General features: G+C 41.5%; 2 protein-coding genes across 2 annotated transcripts; one reads left to right on the top strand and one right to left on the bottom strand.

The window, feature by feature from the left end:
• The first annotated feature begins 740 nt into the window (after positions 1 to 740).
• LOC110680521 (E3 ubiquitin-protein ligase TRIP12-like) lies at positions 741 to 2,956 on the top strand. Its single transcript, XM_021856318.1, is given in 3 exon segments — positions 741 to 996; positions 1,061 to 1,215; positions 1,217 to 2,956. Coding segments are annotated over 3 exon segments (744 nt in total). The 5' UTR covers positions 741 to 755; the 3' UTR covers positions 1,565 to 2,956.
• Positions 2,957 to 7,081: 4,125 nt separating this feature from the next.
• LOC110680522 (SAFB-like transcription modulator) lies at positions 7,082 to 14,344 on the bottom strand. The gene is made up of 5 exons (XM_021856319.1): positions 14,189 to 14,344; positions 14,089 to 14,123; positions 12,666 to 13,683; positions 11,053 to 11,181; positions 7,082 to 7,743 (listed from the first exon to the last, which is right to left on the bottom strand). Exons 1-5 carry the CDS (start codon positions 14,287 to 14,289, stop codon positions 7,143 to 7,145), a joined length of 1,884 nt encoding a protein of 627 aa, XP_021712011.1. The 5' UTR covers positions 14,290 to 14,344; the 3' UTR covers positions 7,082 to 7,142.
• Positions 14,345 to 18,103: the final 3,759 nt, after the last annotated feature.

The following is an 18,103-nucleotide window of genomic DNA, read 5'->3' on the forward strand; positions in this document are numbered from 1 at the left end:
TTGTGCGCTCATGGCAAGCTGATCTCAAGCTCATGATATAAAGCGCGTAGGTATACATGATGTCTGCTCATTACGCGTGGTTAAGTTGGATAAATTATGGGTGAAATCATGAATCCCAGCCGAGCACGTGGATTTTTTTATAATTTTACGTGTCATTTATCCATCTTTATTACGCGTAATGAGTTAATCAATGTTAAGGTTTATTAACATTTTTCCATCGAAGTTGACGTTGATACTATTCTAAGTGTATTTGGCTATAATGTGTAACATTTCCAATGGACCGATGCACATTTATTAAATCGTTTGGAGTTCTTGAAATTGTATATTGAAGCTTATATGCTGCTCCCCAAGCTGCATCTATTCGTTCTCTGTACAATTTTGATTATTCCGGTCAATCACGGAGTAGCAACTACGAATTGAACGGTCCATATATACTGTTGCTTATGTTATGCTTATGACCATTGAAACATCCCCAAGCTTCACGACGATTTTCTGCCCAGTATACCACATTCATTCTTTTGGTATAGTTATTGGTCTAAAATAATTGTGAATACTACTACCGTAGCGTGATTGTAGTATGATTAGTAATGTGTCCGTGCACTGTACCTAATGGAAATTTTGTGTTCAAGTCGTACTAGCTACATAATCATTCAGCATAATGCTACTATAATTACATTTAATGTGGACTTACATATCTCTTGAATACTCCTTAATTCAAAAATAGCTAACTGCAAAAATCATAATGAAAAGAGAGAATGATTCAGTTATCTAACCAATTTTGTCCACAATTACAGATCGAAGCACTCGACTTGGATGGTTGCCCGATCGCCGATTTGGGTCTGGACTTCGTTCTGCCCGGCCACCCGAACATTGAGCTACGTCGCGGTGGACGCGATACGGCTGTTACCATCCACAATCTGCATCAGTACATTTCACTGGTGACCCACTGGTTCTTGGTCGAGGGCGTTTCGCGGCAGTTTGAAGCACTGCGAGAAGGTATGTTCAATAGTAACTGTTCGTGATCAATCCCATCTAATGCTAAAATATTTCCCTCCCTCAGGATTTGACTCGGTATTCCCCGTCAACCGGTTACGCATGTTCTACCCCGAGGAATTGGAGAACGTGTTCTGCGGTTCTGGGCTGAACGCGGCCTCGCATCAACGGTGGGACGTTCGAATGTTAGCCGAATGCTGCCGCACGGATCACGGCTTCAGCACAAGACTCGCAGGCCATTCAGTACTTCTACGAAATCCTGAGCACCTACAACCGGGAAGAGCAGCGTCTGTTCCTGCAGTTTGTCACCGGAAGTCCTCGCTTGCCGACCGGTGGTTTCAAAGCGCTGACCCCGCCGTTGACGATCGTGAGGAAGAAGATGGACGGCAATCAGAACCCGGACGAATATCTGCCATCGGTGATGACCTGTGTCAACTATCTCAAGTTGCCGGACTACTCGAGCCGGGAAGTGATGCGGCAGAAGCTGAAGCTGGCCGCCAGCGAGGGCAGCATGAGCTTCCATCTGTCCCTAAACGCGAACGAGGTGGAAAGAGTTCACTTTAAATACTAGTCGTCGCCCGTTTTGTTTATCTCATCGTTGCGTTATTTTCGGAATCGGTTTTGTTTTCTTCCCGGGGAGAAAAAGGTATACCTACAACAAATTATGTTTTTATTAGTGATGATGTAATATTTTGGAAGCAGACGCTGTGTGTCGCTGCTGCGCGGAAAACTAACCGATTATCTCAACCAAATAAAAGCTAGTGAAATGAAAGTTCATTTGAAATGAAGGCAGAGGAACGTACAGGAGAGAACGTGCTTAACGTCGCGTCATATGTGTGTACATAGTAGAGAATACGGAAGAGAAGAAGCAAGTTTTTTTTGTATTTGTTTTTCATAATTTTGGACATAAATTTGCCAACCTTGGTTATCATTGGAGAAAAAAAATCGTTGATTTGTTCTTAATTTGCTGACTGTGAAAAGAAACGACACTTTTACGCTGGGGGGAGGGGTGCATTTCCTATTGAATGGGGGTTTCATCTTCACTAGGCGCTGTGAATCGTACGCTAGTCTCCAAACAAGCCGTGTTGGGAATTCAATGAGAAAAAGAGATTTTCGACCCATTCATTCGATTTGGTATTACAATCCGAAAATTGGCACAGATTTCTTGAAGGTCGAAAATTAGTGCTTTTCCCTCATCGGGTTCGGGTTTCGGTTTTGGTACTACCTGCTTCATTTCCCTTTTTTCCCTTCGACTTACAAGCATGTAGACCTAAAAATTTGGTTTTTGTCCTCGATATACCTATCACCCCTTTTCTTGTTTACGTTCGAATGCTTCTCCGATCGAAATCCGTTTTGCATTCCCGTTTAAGCCAGCAAAATCAAATGGGCGATGTATTCGATCCAGATTTGGATGTTGTATGTCAGGGATTCTTCCAAACATACTCCTGCAATAATACTATCGAAAGTTCCTCTTGGGTATGCATCTACGGTTCATTCCAGGACTCCTTGAGTAATACTTACAGAAATGCTCACAATGGTTTCACAGGGGTTCTGAGACATCATGAGGGATTCCTCCAAGAATTTGTACATGGAGTTTCAAGGGGATTCTCGATAGCTCCCTGTTGGAACTTTTATAGTTTCATCATGTATTTCTTCAGGAGCTTCATCGGATACTCTCAAACAGATTCTTCTAGGAGTGTTGCAAAAGTATATCTAAAGATTCCTCCAATTATTCCTTGAAGAATATTACTAATAAATCCTCTCTAGATTCTAAGACAGATTCTTTGAATATCCTTACAAAAATTTCTTCAAATTCTCTCACGAACTTTTGAAGGAATTTTCCAGAAATTACCGAAATAATTTCTCAATTTCATTAAAAAGAATCTTCTGATATTCCTGCAGCAAATATATTCCGGAATTCAAGAAGGATTTTTTTGATGTGCCCTCCACAGATTTTTTTTTTCAAGAAATTCTCAATCAAAACTCCTACAAAAAAAGTTGATTATGGATTTGTTGGAGAGAAAGTGTAAGTTAGCTCAGCATCTTCTATCCCAATACTACAAGATGCTCTTAGGAATTCGTATAATATATCCTCCAGGAATTCCTTTAGCAGTCCAACGCTGAAACTTCCAATAAGTACCACATGAACTGCTCCAAAAGTTCCTCATGGACTCTTCCAGGATTTCATTTAGAAATTTTACCAGGGATTTGCTCAGAATTTTCAGATATTCCATGAGATCTCCCAATGAAGCGACTATTCATTTGATGAGGCGGACTCACTTCACTTAGAACAATACACCGAGGCACTTTCCGTAGGGTTGAATTTTTTAGGGAAATAGGACAGTTGCATATCAGATGATAGGAGGTTATTAAATTGGATTCATCACTATAGAGTAGCCCTTTTTGATAATCTTTAGCCCCTTTTCCCAATTGGCGTTTTCTCCATAAAAAAAAACAAAGTTGTATGGGTCGTGGTCTTTGGACCCCTTGAAGACCATATGGATGGCATGTTAATTTGAATCTATTATGTAGGTACACTGAAGCGCGGAAACGTTCAATAGGACATGTACAAAAAGCTATACTGTAAGTCCCACCGGTAGGTAGATAGCTCTCATTTTTTTTATAACTATGTTAACATAACCTTATCTTTTGTCCCATTTATTTGTAAAAAGGGGACAGCCTGTTAAAACCCGTTTTTTAGTTTTTCTAGTTAGGCTTGAATTTGATTAAGTTTACAGAAGCTGACAAGATTCCTATTTTCTTATGAAACTCATTCGGTGCAAATGTACAGTACTAGACGAAATAATTGACCATCTCTCTTTAACCTTGTCATGAAAAATAATCAGTACGTTTCGACATCTAGCTAACTTCAATATACCCGTTAACATTTCAAAAACTGGAGAACAGTAGAGGAGCACCTCTTACCTGCTCTAGGAGGATCAAGTTGTTGGGTTTCGTTAGTTCGGTTGTTGTGACGTAAGTCCGGAACGAATTTTGTAGAATCATTTGTACCACCCCGTAATTGAGAATAAAGATGTGAGTAATAATTTTCGTGAACCAAAAAAAAAAAACAGTTTGATTGCATGGTGTATGAGATTGATGCAATGACCGCGATAGGTGTACAACAGGAATGTAATAACATACAAAAATAATGATTAACATATTGTGATTAAGAGAGTAAACAGTAATCAAATAAATGAAATTGAAAATTAAAAGGATAGTTCAATTATATTTGAAAGAAAGAAAGAAGTCCTTCAAACCAGGTACACAGTTTTGGGTAGCCTTATAGAAACAAATCCTGGAGGGATCCATCTACGTATCCATTAAGAAATAACTAGCAGATTTTCCGGAGACTATCTGAATGCACTCCGGAGGCAATCTAATGAGATTCCCTGAACAGCAGAGCTGTTGGACATCATCCTCGGAAGCGCCGGCTATAGCCATAGATGCCATTTACAGGCATATTCAACGTGGCTAGCGAAGCTGGAGCTTATCATCGGTCATAACCCCAAGATTGCTTGGACTCTATGGTGCAATTACCTACCGAGATAAGCGCCCGTTGCTCGCACTTGCGGTTATTGACATCGCATCCATAACATCGGGCCCAGAACTGAACCTTAAGGTACTCCCGCGGTAATTCAAACGCTTTTCTGCCTTTCCTCTGTGTCATACGGTAGAATCCTACCATCAAAATAGCTTTCTAGAAGCTTACACAACTGCACCGTACTTGAGGCGTGAAGTGCTTGGGCTATCGCTTCCCAGCTTGCGCTGTTGAACGCATTCTTCACATCCAGAGTGACAAACCGCGCAGTACGGATGCCGCTCCTTTTTTGCTCGATTGCCATCTCAGCTGTCTGAACGAACGACTGGTTAGCGTCCAGAGTAGATTTACCTTTCTCGAATCTAAACTGTTGTTGGACAGGCCGTTCGCACCTTCCGTATACGGTACTAGCCTGATAAGGATCAACCTCTCCAATACTTGACCGTCGTATCTAGTAGACAGATAGGTTATACACCGCGGGGTCACCTGGAGGTTTCCCCACTGTTGGTAGTAGCACCACATTTCTTTGGCTTCATACATCCGGGAAGATTCCTTGATCTATGCAGCGTTGCATCGTGATTCTGAACATTTCCGCATTCACTGCCGCTTTAAGGGCAACATTCGGGATACCATCGGTTCACGGTGCTGTTTGACGCGAATGATTTCACGACTTCTGCCAGCTCTTCGTTCGTCACCCTCGCCACTTCTTCTCCTTCATCTCCTGCATACGACGCTGGGGGCCATGGGCTTGTGCGATGATGCGGAAGAGTACATCGCAGCAGCTCTGGGGCGCTATGCCACCTTGGTCTTAGCCATTACCACTCTGTAGGCGTCACCCCACGGACTCGAATTGGCACTCTGGCATAGACTATCAAAGCATGCCCGTTTTCGACGCTTAATTTCCTTTTTGAGAGCTAACTTTGCCTCTCTGAATGCTGCACCGCGTTCTTCTTTTTGTGCTGCTTCTTTGCGTGCGCGTTGCAATCTTCGTCTAGCCCAAAGGCAGATTGCTCGAAGATTTGCAATTGATTCGCATCACCAGTACACCTGCGGCCTGTTCTCTCTAGCAGGGGTATTGTAGTAACTTAGTACTACAAACGTCACGGTCGATAATCGTTCTGCATCATTTCTGCGGAAGGACTCACTGTACCCCACACAGACAACACCAGACGGTAACACTTAGAACAAATCCCGATCAAAATCATAGTCACGTTGACATGTACGCCAATGCTAAAATCGGTGTGTTTGGCCGATGACCAACAGATGGCGGTAGTGTGTAAACGTCAAACGCGAAACAAAAACGATGCGAGCGCTGCGGGTTGTGGATTGGCCACCTACCATATATTTGAATCGGCCGTTAAAAAGGTGGTCGATGGACATCGGTGAGAGTGTGACGTCTGTTTGTCTGTGGTACCCATATTTGCCAGCTCTACATTTAATGCGGCCAGGGAATTCCAACAATAGCTGGCTTCTTTGGTGGTGCAGCGGCTACCCCAGTCCACTGCCCATGCATTAAAGTCACCATTAGCGAGCTCGGGTATCTCTGTCGATCATGTGGGGAAAATTCCTCATCCACCACCTTGGGGCGTGCAATAGAACCGCCGTTGATTTTTTGCTATCGCAAACCGTAATTTGAGATAGAACTACTTCTTAGATTGGGTATCGTCATGTCGTCCCTATAATTCACTGCTAGCTGTTGAGACGGAACACCTCTGTAATCGATCGTTCGTTTCCAATGAGCTGCACTAGCTACCGCCAAGCATTGATTTCAAAATACTGATCAAGTCTTTATAAAGAGATCTTACTACCAGCGTATCGTCAAAAAACAGTGAAGTGATGGAATATTATTGAAGCAAGAGCGATTAAGACTCGATTCTTTTTTTTTTTCAGAAAAGATTAAGGCGAAGTAGGCCGTCATTGAAATTTGTACGTGTCGTTGATGATTGTTGCTTATTCATCTCACAATTTTGAATCAAAAGAAATCAGTTGGTTTTGCACTGACACAGCTGAAAAACTATCAGCATGCTTTATGAATGTTAGCGCGTACAGTGATACTTTTTTTTCAAGTCAATACAAACTCTCAAGACTGAATGTTATCACTTTGAAATTGCAAGCTTTCAAGTCATCATCACCACCAAAACGAATGACGGGCTACTAAGCCTTAAAATTCAAACGATTTTCTTTTATTGAAACGCAGAGTTGCGTATACCCACCTGTTTTTTTATCTTTCTAATAAGAAGAACACTAGCATTTCTTCTATCGGTTTCCTTTATTGAATCCTGTTTAAATTAACTTACGAGCTAATACTCAATAATGACTACTACAGAGATGATTCTTACACCGAATGATCACAACATCTAGGTCAGTAAGGAAAAATGGGATGCACGGATAAGGAATCAAGGAAGGTACACATCGGGATTTGTCTCGTTACAGCTATGCTATATATGTAGCTGAGATTAGTGCACTCCCACTAACCAATGCTTTATGTGTATCTTTTTACATAAGCCTATCTTGAACTGTGCTTCAACGATGTCATTCATAACTTGAATATGTAATGCTAGGAATTCCAATATACACCAAAGAGCGGTGTATCGCTACTTATCCCGTCCTAGTACCGTCCATTGTCGAACCGATTGGAAACGGGAGCTCCATAACGGTCCTGTGGACGTCCTCCGCTGCCACTACCTCCCATGAACTGATTCTGCCTCGAGGGATCCATGAAGGGGCTGGCACTCATCTGTGGAGCTTTGCGCTCGTTGTAGGTTCGATCGTACCGATCCTGGTTGTTATCCATCCGCCATTCGCTGCTGCTCATCCCGGCTGGGATCAGGGTCATCTGTGGTGGCCCTGCATTCCAAGGACCACTGTTGCCACCGCCGCCGCCGCTGCTGCTAGACCGATCCTGATAGCGTTGGTCAATTGGATCCATATACCGAGACTTGGGTGCCGATCCGTTGCGATCGCGATCATCCCGGGGATTGCCACTTCCACGGTAGTCACCACCGCCGCCGCCACCGGAGCGACTGTCAGGGTAACGGCTATCCATGGTTGTCATCGATGGCCGATCCATATCGCGATCCATAACTCCACCTCCGTTGCGCTTATAGGTGTCTCCTCGCCGGTAATCATCAACCGGGCGCGACTTGTAATCGTCACGTGACTTGTAGTCATCTATACGTTTCTTGTCCGACGATCCGTAGGAACCGCGACTGTAAAGAAAATTTTAATTAGATAGTGCTTATCAGGAAAAAGAGTTGTAAGATGTCCACCAAAGGTAAGATAAAAAAAGATACCTGGGAGGGAAAAAACCGATACTAAATTTCTGTACCTCAAAGCGAGCCCAGATAACAGTGATAGCTCTTAAGGTGAAGATAAATTTAAGCCAAACCACAAATTTTCAAAAGCACAAATCTGAAGAATTAGACAACCGATCATACTGGAAAATTTGATCGATTGGTCATCACCATCGAGTGATTAAGTTTTCAACTTGAACGGATATCTGGTTCTTCAGATTTGTGCTCTTGTAAATTTGAGGTGTAGCTTCGATTCATCTTCACCTTAAACAATAGACAAACATGATAAAAGCGCGTAATTGTTCAAAACATATGTTCGCATTTCACCAATCGTGACATAAAATGTTGTTGGAATAACCCATAGATTAGGCTCATCCTTAGGGTGCTCATATTGTCCCGTCTCTTTCCCTCTACAGGGTGTCTACTCGTTTACCGAAATGAAATTCCCTGATATTTCCAGGTTTTATAAATAAGTTCCAGGTTCAAGATATACTTTAATTTTATATGACCAAAACAAACTAAATTTACACAATTTATACAATTTTAAAAAGTGTTTTAAAGTGTATTCACTCTTTTAGACATTTTAAAGCAATGTGCTAAACATATTAAAGCTTAATTTGAATATTCATATGAATTGTATTCAATAATGATGGTGTTTTGTTTGTAAAAGTTCTTTCCATCATCGTGTTTAAAACACGGATAATAAAGTTCCCGCTCAAATGGTCATTTAGGTAAATGATTAATTGTTTGCATTTCATTCGAAAACTTTCAAGAGCTCTGCATGAATCATGATTGTAAAAAAAAAATTCAAAGTTTAAACAACTTTCAGATTCCAGATTACTTATCCGGAATCGGTTTTTCCGAAATTGAATATTTTCCAATAATTTTAGAAATTGTTCATGAAGCATGGCTGAGTGTTTTGAAATTAGATAATTCAGAAACCTGTTGCTTGAAAAAAGAGACCAAACAGTAATCAAAACCAAATCGAGACCTAACAGGAACCAGGAGAAAAAAGTTTGATTCTTTGTGGAATCAGCCCTGACATTTCTCTAAGAATATTTTTTCTGTTTGAACTTCCTCTGAGACATTACGACAAAGTGCAGTAACACAAACACTATTTGTATTACTGCACTTTCAAGGATTTTCTCAAGGAATTTCATCAGAAATAATCTCAGGTATTTGCCCAAAGATCCAGATATAACTCTGAAGATTTTTTCAAATTGAATAAATGGATAGATATTTTAATTTGAGAGATTTGAATTTTTCTCACGGATTTCATTTAGTGATTATTTCCCATAATACCCACTTCAAGAATTTTCCCTAAAGAATTTCTCCCAATTTTATTTTGGATATTCTTAAAAAAACTGATATTTCCAAAAATAATCACAGAATACATATATAAATTCAGATATTTTTCAAGAATATCTCTAAGCTCAAGTTTTTTTTTTTGGTGATTTTCCATTGGTTTCCTAGAACATCGTCCAAAGGTTCCCGATTAAACATGTTGTAACATTCAAACCTGAAATGCCTTCCAAGGATTTTTCAGGATTTCCTACATAATTGTCCTTCAGCATTTCTTTAAGGTGACACGGGGAGACCGTGTTATTTTCCCCATCTTTCGTCTCACTCTAACAATTATCATTAAAACTTTGTGGAAGCAAATTCGAGTTTAGTGAACCGATGAAACTGTAAATTTATTGGGTTTCAGCATTCTTCCAAGAGTTTTCGAGAAGAATTTCCAGCAAGAGTCAATCCTTCTTAAAAAAACTTGTGTAAGTTGTTTAGTAATTTTTGATAAATAAGGATTTTTAGAAAAACACTTGACAAAACTTAAGAGTAATTGCTAAAATTATTGAAACAAAAATAAACAGATCAATATTGAATCTCTGTGAAGCAACTCTTTGAAAAACGAAATCGCTACGAAATTGTGTAGGAATGATCGGAGGATTTCTTGCAAAAACAGCTGTAGTAGTAACTAATGTGGAATCTTAGATGAACTTTTGAGAATTCTATGGTATTTTTTTATTAGATTCATTGAGGAATGTTGGGAAAAACTGTAATCCTTGGATGAAATACAGAGGAAATTCCAAAAATAAATAATAGAGAAACTGAACCACGAAACACAGGTCGAATATGAAATATTCCTAATAGATTTTCTGATTAATTACTCGAGGAATTTATGTAACAATTCTTTGGCGTGAATGTGGACATAATGGCGTAGAAATTCTTTAAAAAATGCCTGAAAGCTTATGAATTAACCTCTGCGGGCTTCTTGGAAGAAATTCTGTGGGAATCTTTGGAAGATCTGATAGAGTAACAGCTGGAAATTTCAGTTGAAGAATTAGTGAAAAATATCTCGAGGAAGTCCTAGAATAGTCTTTGGAAAAAAAATTAAAGTAACCTCTAAGGAAATGACTGGAGGTAGTATTATTGAAGTGCTCAAGGATGTCCTAAACCAAATACTGGTGACATTCCCTTAAGATCCTTTGACAAATTGCTGGTAGAATTGGTAGAGGAATCTCTTGAAGAATTCCTGGAGATAATCCTGTATTAGTCCCTGAAAATATTCCAGAAGAAATATCTGGAGAAAACACAAGGAAAATTCTTGGAACATTTTCTCTAGAAATATGTGAAGAATATCTGATAGAATTAGTTGAATAGTCTCGTAACAGGCTCCGAAAGTTTCTCGAGGCCTTATAGAATTTTGCATCAGAATTCACTACAAGCAAGATAGGGAAAATAAATCCTTTTAAGACCATATTGATTAAAATAGAGACCTTTCAATATAAATAGAGACTTATTAGAGATTTGAATAAAAATAGAGACCAAGTCTCTAAAACGAAACCTGCCCCCAGCCCTACATACGTCAATCCTATACTGATCAAACACACCTGAAGATATTTGATGTTTAGTAAGACGATTAAGTTCCATACCTGAAAAGATCCTCACTGAATAGCTTAAGTTACGTAATGATAGCGGCGCAGCCGTTTTTTTTTTATTTAAGTAATGACAATCTCTGGATTTTGACGCAAAAATCCTTTGTAGTGAACATATTCTACCATGAATTACTACCCCAAAATATTTTCCCTGATTGTAATTCAAATTCCCAGAGAATTCCAGGTTTTTTCCAGGTTGAATAAAATTCCCTGATAATTCCAGGTTTTCCAGTTTTTTCCAGGTAGTAGACACCCTGCTCTAATGCCGATCCCATCGTACGACACTTACCCTGCGGAGGAGATCGACGGTGGTGGAGGTGCTTCGAAACGACGGTCCGATCCGGCTGCACGTTTTCGGTCATCGTCGTAGTGATCCGTTGTGGCCGGGCGTTTCAAGTTCCGTTTCGCCTCTTCAATTCTGTTCGATGGATGTTATTTTTTTAGAAACGATTCAAAAAGACAGAAAACATTGCAGAAACAAAGAAAGTAGATTAGCGATCTGGAAGTGGAAACTGGGGGGACTGCGAGTCGTAATTCGGTTTCAATTTTTTCTCGTTTCTACGAAATATACGAGCATTGTAGATTTTTACAAGAAGACAACTTATGAAATCAATCGATGCCAGGAGAGAATGTTTCATTCTGGGCATTGAAGATTTCTATATCGACAAAAATTGAGATGACCCTAGCAAAATAAGGGCCAAAGTTCGACGACCGATGATTTGGCGTTCCCGAATAGGTGACAAAATATTTCCCAAGCTATGATCTTCGATGACTGAAATCTGCTTTTCTGCTATACGGTTCAACGTCCGGGTGAAGGCCGAATAATGAATCAGTGAACTTATTGCACTCTGAGTTCATCGTTCCAGGTTCTCACAGTTCCGATGCTTCATGGGCGGGTTGACTTCTCAGTTGAGAGTTGCTTACTGCCACTGCTACGCTTTGTACGTCCAGCAAGAAGTCTCCAAACTTACCAAACCGGTACTCTGCCAATTGGGTTTGATGAACTGCAAGTTGGATCCTTTGGGTAGAGGACCACGACGGATATGTTTAGAATTTGCCGAAAATGAATTAGCCCGATTTCTGCTGCACAGTGTCCTCACAATGATTTAATGTTTGAACACTGAACTTGGCACATCCACAGAAATGCCACGTCTTTTACTAAATTTGGTGTTTTTCACAAGGATGTAAATTTAGCGCTCATGACCAAATCCATGATGCTTCGCTGCTGTTCTTTATCCTGCAATCATATTAACCTTCTGTCGTCAAGTCATCACAACAAACTACACTCCACGAATAACGCTTCGTTTTGCCTGTGTGCCTGTATGATCTGCCTCTGCATATGCTGTTTGTGATTTTAAAATCATTCGGACGCGGGTTGAGCGAAAAACAATAGCACGAATGCGGCATGGTTCAAGTTGATCGCTACTTGTAACGACATCGGATAAACTGTCTGTCTCACGACAAACAGCGCATCGGATGCTCCATATATCTGTACTATGCGCGCGTAGTGAGGTGTTGAAATCTTGCTGCTGCAAGAGCGACAGTCCTCTTAGACCGTTCAAATTCGGTGTTGTTTGTTACTAGAAACGATTTTCTCCATCCATGGTTTACCAGCAGCATGATCTGCAGCGCCTTCAACATACTGACATGGTCAGGTGTTCGCGATCTCCAAACACATGGTGATTAGATACATAAGGCTGGGAAATATTTTGTCACTAAATAAATAACAGTTTCTCGCGCTTTTCGTAAACTACATATCTCCACGTTACTTTTTGCGAAATGTACAATACAAAACTCGTACTTTGAGTTTTGCATCAGGGCAAGGTCGAGGGGATGGATATCGTAATAAAATAGAGAATAGAGAAAATTGATTAATCTTAAAGAGATAAATTTCAACCGTACTTCCTTTGCTGACGCTTCAGCTCCAGACGTTCCAGTTCGATCTTCTCCCGCTCCAGCTTCTGGCGTTCGCGTTCGATGCGCAACAGTTCGGCCTTTTCCTTCTCAATACGAGCCCGTTCGATGGCCAGCTTCTCCCGCTCACGTCGCAGCAGTTGTTCCTCCTCCCGTTGGCGCTGGCGCATCTCCCGGCGGCGTCGTTCCTCTTCCCGTAGTTGACGTTCCTTCTCGCGTAGCCGCTGGCGCTCGCGCTCTTCGCGAATCTTCTGTAGCGATAGGACCTCACGATCCCGGTTGCGGTTATCTCTGCGATCGTTGTTCCGATTGTCGCGACGATCTCCGTCCTTGCGCGCCACAGCTGCTGCACCCTCTTTGACTTCAGCTCCCTTTTGGGTGTCATCTTTCTTCTTGTCGTCCTTCGGCTTGGCATCTTTTTCCGCGGATCTGCCTCGGTATTGAGAACGGCTGCGGTGCTGGGACCGACTCCTGTTGACCGACCTGGCACGTTCTTTGCTGTTACGGGATCGGTTATCGTTATCATCCTTCTTCTCGGTCTTGTCTTTGTTGTCTTTATCTTTGCCACTATCCCCACCACCTTCCGCTCCGGTCGTCTTGGCCGATTCCGTCTTTTTATCAGTGCTGGTGCTGTTTGCGGTTGTAGGCTTCGCTGGACCTAGATCAGATTTTGCTCTCTCCACTGAAATCATTCGTCCGTGCAATTCGGTTCGGTGCAAATGGGTGATGCACTCCGTTGCGTCCTTGGCCGATGCCATCGTCACATAGCCATAGCAACGAGTTCCCGGTGTACGAGTATTGGTCACCACCTTTGCGCCAATCACTTTGCCGTACTTGGAGAAGATCAGCTTCAAATCCGTTGCCCGAGTGAGCGACGATAGACCGGAAACCCACAGGTTCCGGGACACGGTAGCCGTCTTGTCACTCGAACTGGGTGACGACTTTGTCTTGGAGTCGCTGGATGAGCCCGACTTGGCTGACGTTGACGAGGACTTTCCAGCGCTCTCTGCAAACACACAGATTCCGCATCCAAACGAATGAGAAATATAGACAAACATTATACATTATTTTGGTAGTGGCATTATTAGTATGGATTGGTTGCTAGCTTGTCGTTTTCTCCGACAACTCAATTGTCGACGTAACGTTTCTTCGTACAGCGCGCCAGCACTCTCCGCCCGTGGAAAAAAGTCGAAAAATTATAATCATCAGAAAAACTAAGCCTAACTTATGTTACACACTTTGACAAATTCCTTCATTGCATTGCTTTCAGAATTCACTAACTTGTTTTCCTCAGGAATAAACCACGAAATCAACATAAAAAGTGGTAACGAAAACTTTCTAACGTTACACTCAACCTAATCTTTACGAAAATCATCGGTAAAAAAACAAATTTGCCACGCTTTTAAATTACCTTTCTCGTCCTTTGCGGTGCCCGCCGTTTTCTCGCTAAAATTATAGAAAATGTTTATGTGAATAACAATTCGCTGGTTCGAATCACGGGCACTAATTACCTGGAAGAGTCGGTCTTCTCAGCCTTCTTGCTTTCCTCCGAGGCATCGACTTTTTTGGCATCCGAGCTCTTTCCGGATTCAGCACCTTGAAACAAAAACATTGACAAACATATTAAATCCGATCGAAAGTAAATACATAGAAACAAACACCACTTCTAAAAAAAAAATGGATAAGTTGTTTATGCCTACACGCAACAGTAAAACAATTTGAAATTCATGAGTAACGCAATTATTGAGCCATAAAAACTTAGTATGAAATCATTGTAACACTAATATTGAAGTGTCTCAAAAAGTTTAGATTCCCCTCAAAGGCAATTTATATAGAAACAGAATTAATTCATATTTTTTTCCTTATTTCCATCAATTCTGAGACTACTTATTTTGGAATTCCCTCCAAAATTCTCGTTGAGAAGTTCTCTAAAGATATCCTCAGGAATTATCCCAAAGATTCAGGTTTCGTTCTACTTCGTCGTAAGCGTTATTATTCGTCGTATCAAACTTAAAATGTTCCACTACGGCGAATATTCCAACTCACCTGTGTTCGAGAACTAGCAGAGTCAGAACCAGGTTCGGGAGCGAAAATGAAAACACGTCTTTACTACTGAAAGGCTACACGCCAAGAGAACGAATTTTATTTAAAATTCCATAGCATAAGAAAAAACAGATTGCTGCGATCGTTTCCCATGGCAACGCCTCGACTATGGCTCGTGGCTGTTGCCGTCAACGTTTATGCAGCCATATTGCTCTTCGCAACACAGTGGAACTGATACGTTGATGTTGCACAAAATTGTGCTTCCTCCAACACTCCTCCTCAACATCAACTGTCTCCGTATTCTCGCAATCATAAAATACGTCTTCCGATGCGTCATCGTACTGACCATCAGAGATCGAATCGTATTCGTCATCATCGCTCGCAGGCTTTTTCTTCACGGTAGTAGATCCTTCCTTTTTAATCTTGCTTCCTCGATACTTCCGTTTTTGAATCACCTCTGAGCCAACAACACCGACCATCATGGCACTCTCTTTGAAAACGTTCAAAGTATACAATCCTCCAACATTATCAGCAATCGCAATAGTTTCACCTCCGAACACTAGCTGGCATTGCTTCTCGTCGAATTCAGCTTTTACCTTCTTCGCCGCTAGTTTTGAAACGGAAACCAAGTTCTCCTTCAGCGCAGGGGCATACAAAACGTCCGTCAACGTAACCGAAACTATTTGATTTCGAACAACGCAGTCAATCGTACAGTCCCCTATTCCACCGGTGCGTATCTTTCTCCCACTCGCAGTCGAAATAACCGGGCAAACACTCGTATCTAACTTCGAAAACGCTTTACGGTTGTTAGCCATGTGCGACGTCGCGCCAGAGTCTACCACCCACGTGTTCGCGTCACGCGCACCACTGCTAACCATAAAGGTGAACGAATAGTTTTCGCTTTCGCGCACTATCTTAGCTTCATCTGTCTTCTTTTCCTTTTTCTCACCTCTTTCTTCCAGGAACGCTTTGCAGTTTCGCTTCATGTGACCTTCCTGCCCACAAAAGTAGCAAACTACATCCTTCCGACGCGTGGTTCCACTGGTCCGCAACACTGCTCGTCCAAACTACTCCTTCGATTCCTTGCTTATCCGCTTCATCTATCAGCTTCACCTTGACCAAATCGAGAGTCAGCTCCTCCTCGTTCCGGGCCTCCAGAGCAGTAGTCAGCGGATTGAACGAATCCGGCAAGCCACGCAAAATTAACGCCACTTTGAGACACTCTCTCATTTCGAAGCCAGAGTTTTCGAGTCGAACGTACAACTTTTCGATGTCAGCCAGATATGCCTCCATGTCGTCACCGCACTGGTAATTCTGGTTCGTAATTTGCTTCAGCAACGTTACCTTCTGTCCCAACGACGCTTCTGATGGTGGTCCTTCAATGCCAACCACGTGTCCCTTGCCGTCGCTTTCCCTCGAATAAGCCCGTACTGGCTCTCATCCACCGTCAGCTGAATCGTGGCCAACGCTTTTTCATCTCCTTCGCGCCACGCATCCGTCACCGGGTCGGGTGGAGTACCGGGGTCAACATACTTCCACATTTGCTCGCGTCGTAGCAGTGCTTGCATCGAGAAACACCACGCCTCGTAGTTCGTGTTGGTCAGCTTCACGATTCGTGCCCACTCCATCTTCAGACAGCTTCCGGAAAACAGGGAACTTCTCACCTGAGCTATATTTTCTGGAACGGCTTCTGCTTCTCAATTCCGCGGGTCACGTTTGCTGGGCCGATAACCTGTTCGAGAACTAGCAGAGTCAGAACCAGGTTCGGGAGCGAAAATGAAAACACGTCTTTACTACTGAAAGGCTACACGCCAAGAGAACGAATTTTATTTAAAATTCCATAGCATAAGAAAAAACAGATTGCTGCGATCGTTTCCCATGGCAACGCCTCGACTATGGCTCGTGGCTGTTGCCGTCAACGTTTATGCAGCCATATTGCTCTTCGCAACACAGTGGAACTGATACGTTGATGTTGCACAAAATTGTGCTTCCTCCAACAACCTGCAACATAGATTCATTTTCCAAGTGTAATTTTGTGAAAGCTGTTATGGTTTTTACACTAAAAATGCAATAAAACTACTGTATTTCGTTAAATAACTTCAGATTATTTATCAACTTAGCACTTTTCACCGAAAAAGCATGGACGAACACGATTTGAGAGAAATGCTAGACGATCGACACCAGTCACACCACTTTATGATACAAGTTTCTTACCGAAACTGATGACGAACAATTAATTTTAAAGGAAATTAGTATATTCCAAAAACATTGTATCATAGCGTTGATATGTTGTGTTTTTACCACTCACTATATCACAGTGAGCCGTAAATTGTGAGATGAATCTGGAAACTGATTGCGACAGAAATGAAAACGATACGACGGATTGAGAATACGGCAAGATGCATATTCTTTGCATTATTGCCAAAAAGAGATCAAGATTTATCAAAATCTTATTGTACAATGCTGAGGCCGTTTTGAGAAAGAATTGTTTGGCATCGGTTTGTATCAGCATCATTCACTGCAACACTGGGAAAATTGCAGTTCTCAGTGATCAATGCTTAATACGATGGATACTAGCACATCACCCTATACTTTCTGAAGAGATTCTTTCAGATAATTCCAAAAAAAAATGTATTCAAGCGTTTTTTTTAGAAAATTGTCAAGGAACTTTCCATAAATTCTAGCGATAATTCCTGGAATATACTGATGTAAACTCTGAAGTATTTTCTGGACTTTAAAGAAAACTTGTAGGTTTTTTTTGACAAAATGGTAGAAAAAAACACCGGTGCAATCCTGGATAATATCTAGAAGGAATCTCTTAAAAAAACACCAGCCTAATCTCTGAAAAACTGTGGAATAATTTGAGATATTACTGGAATTATTGTTGTAACATTTCACGATGGAAACTTGAAGCACGAGAATAGATGACCGTTTCGTAGTTGGTACTGCATGCTTGACCAGAACAATCGAAAATTTACAGAAATTCAATTGATGGGGCTAGGAATTACCAAACCATTTTCCATGTGCACAAATCGAGAGCTCAAAATTTAAAGCTCAATAACAGCACTGGCCCATCCATTCGGTCATCGGTGAAGAGAGTGATGTTAGTAACTATAGACCGAATAAACCTCCGCATCTCAGCAAATAGCATGGATCTGATTCATATTACTTGATAAACGCATTGCACACCAATCCAATCGCTCACTCCCGAGATACCCTGTAGTAATTACTGTTCTGAAAAATGTCTAAAACGGTACCTGGAAGTTTTCATGGAATAATCCCGGGAGGAATTTCTGGAGCAAATTCTGCGCTAATATAAGGAAAATATCCGACGAATCCTTGTGACAATAGCTTGACGAAATGTTTTACAAAACACAACAGCT

The sequence above is a fragment of the Aedes aegypti genome, unplaced genomic scaffold, assembly GCF_002204515.2.
Source record: "Aedes aegypti strain LVP_AGWG unplaced genomic scaffold, AaegL5.0 Primary Assembly AGWG_AaegL5_hic_scaff_1544_PBJ_arrow, whole genome shotgun sequence".
NCBI lineage: Eukaryota > Metazoa > Arthropoda > Insecta > Diptera > Culicidae > Aedes > Aedes aegypti.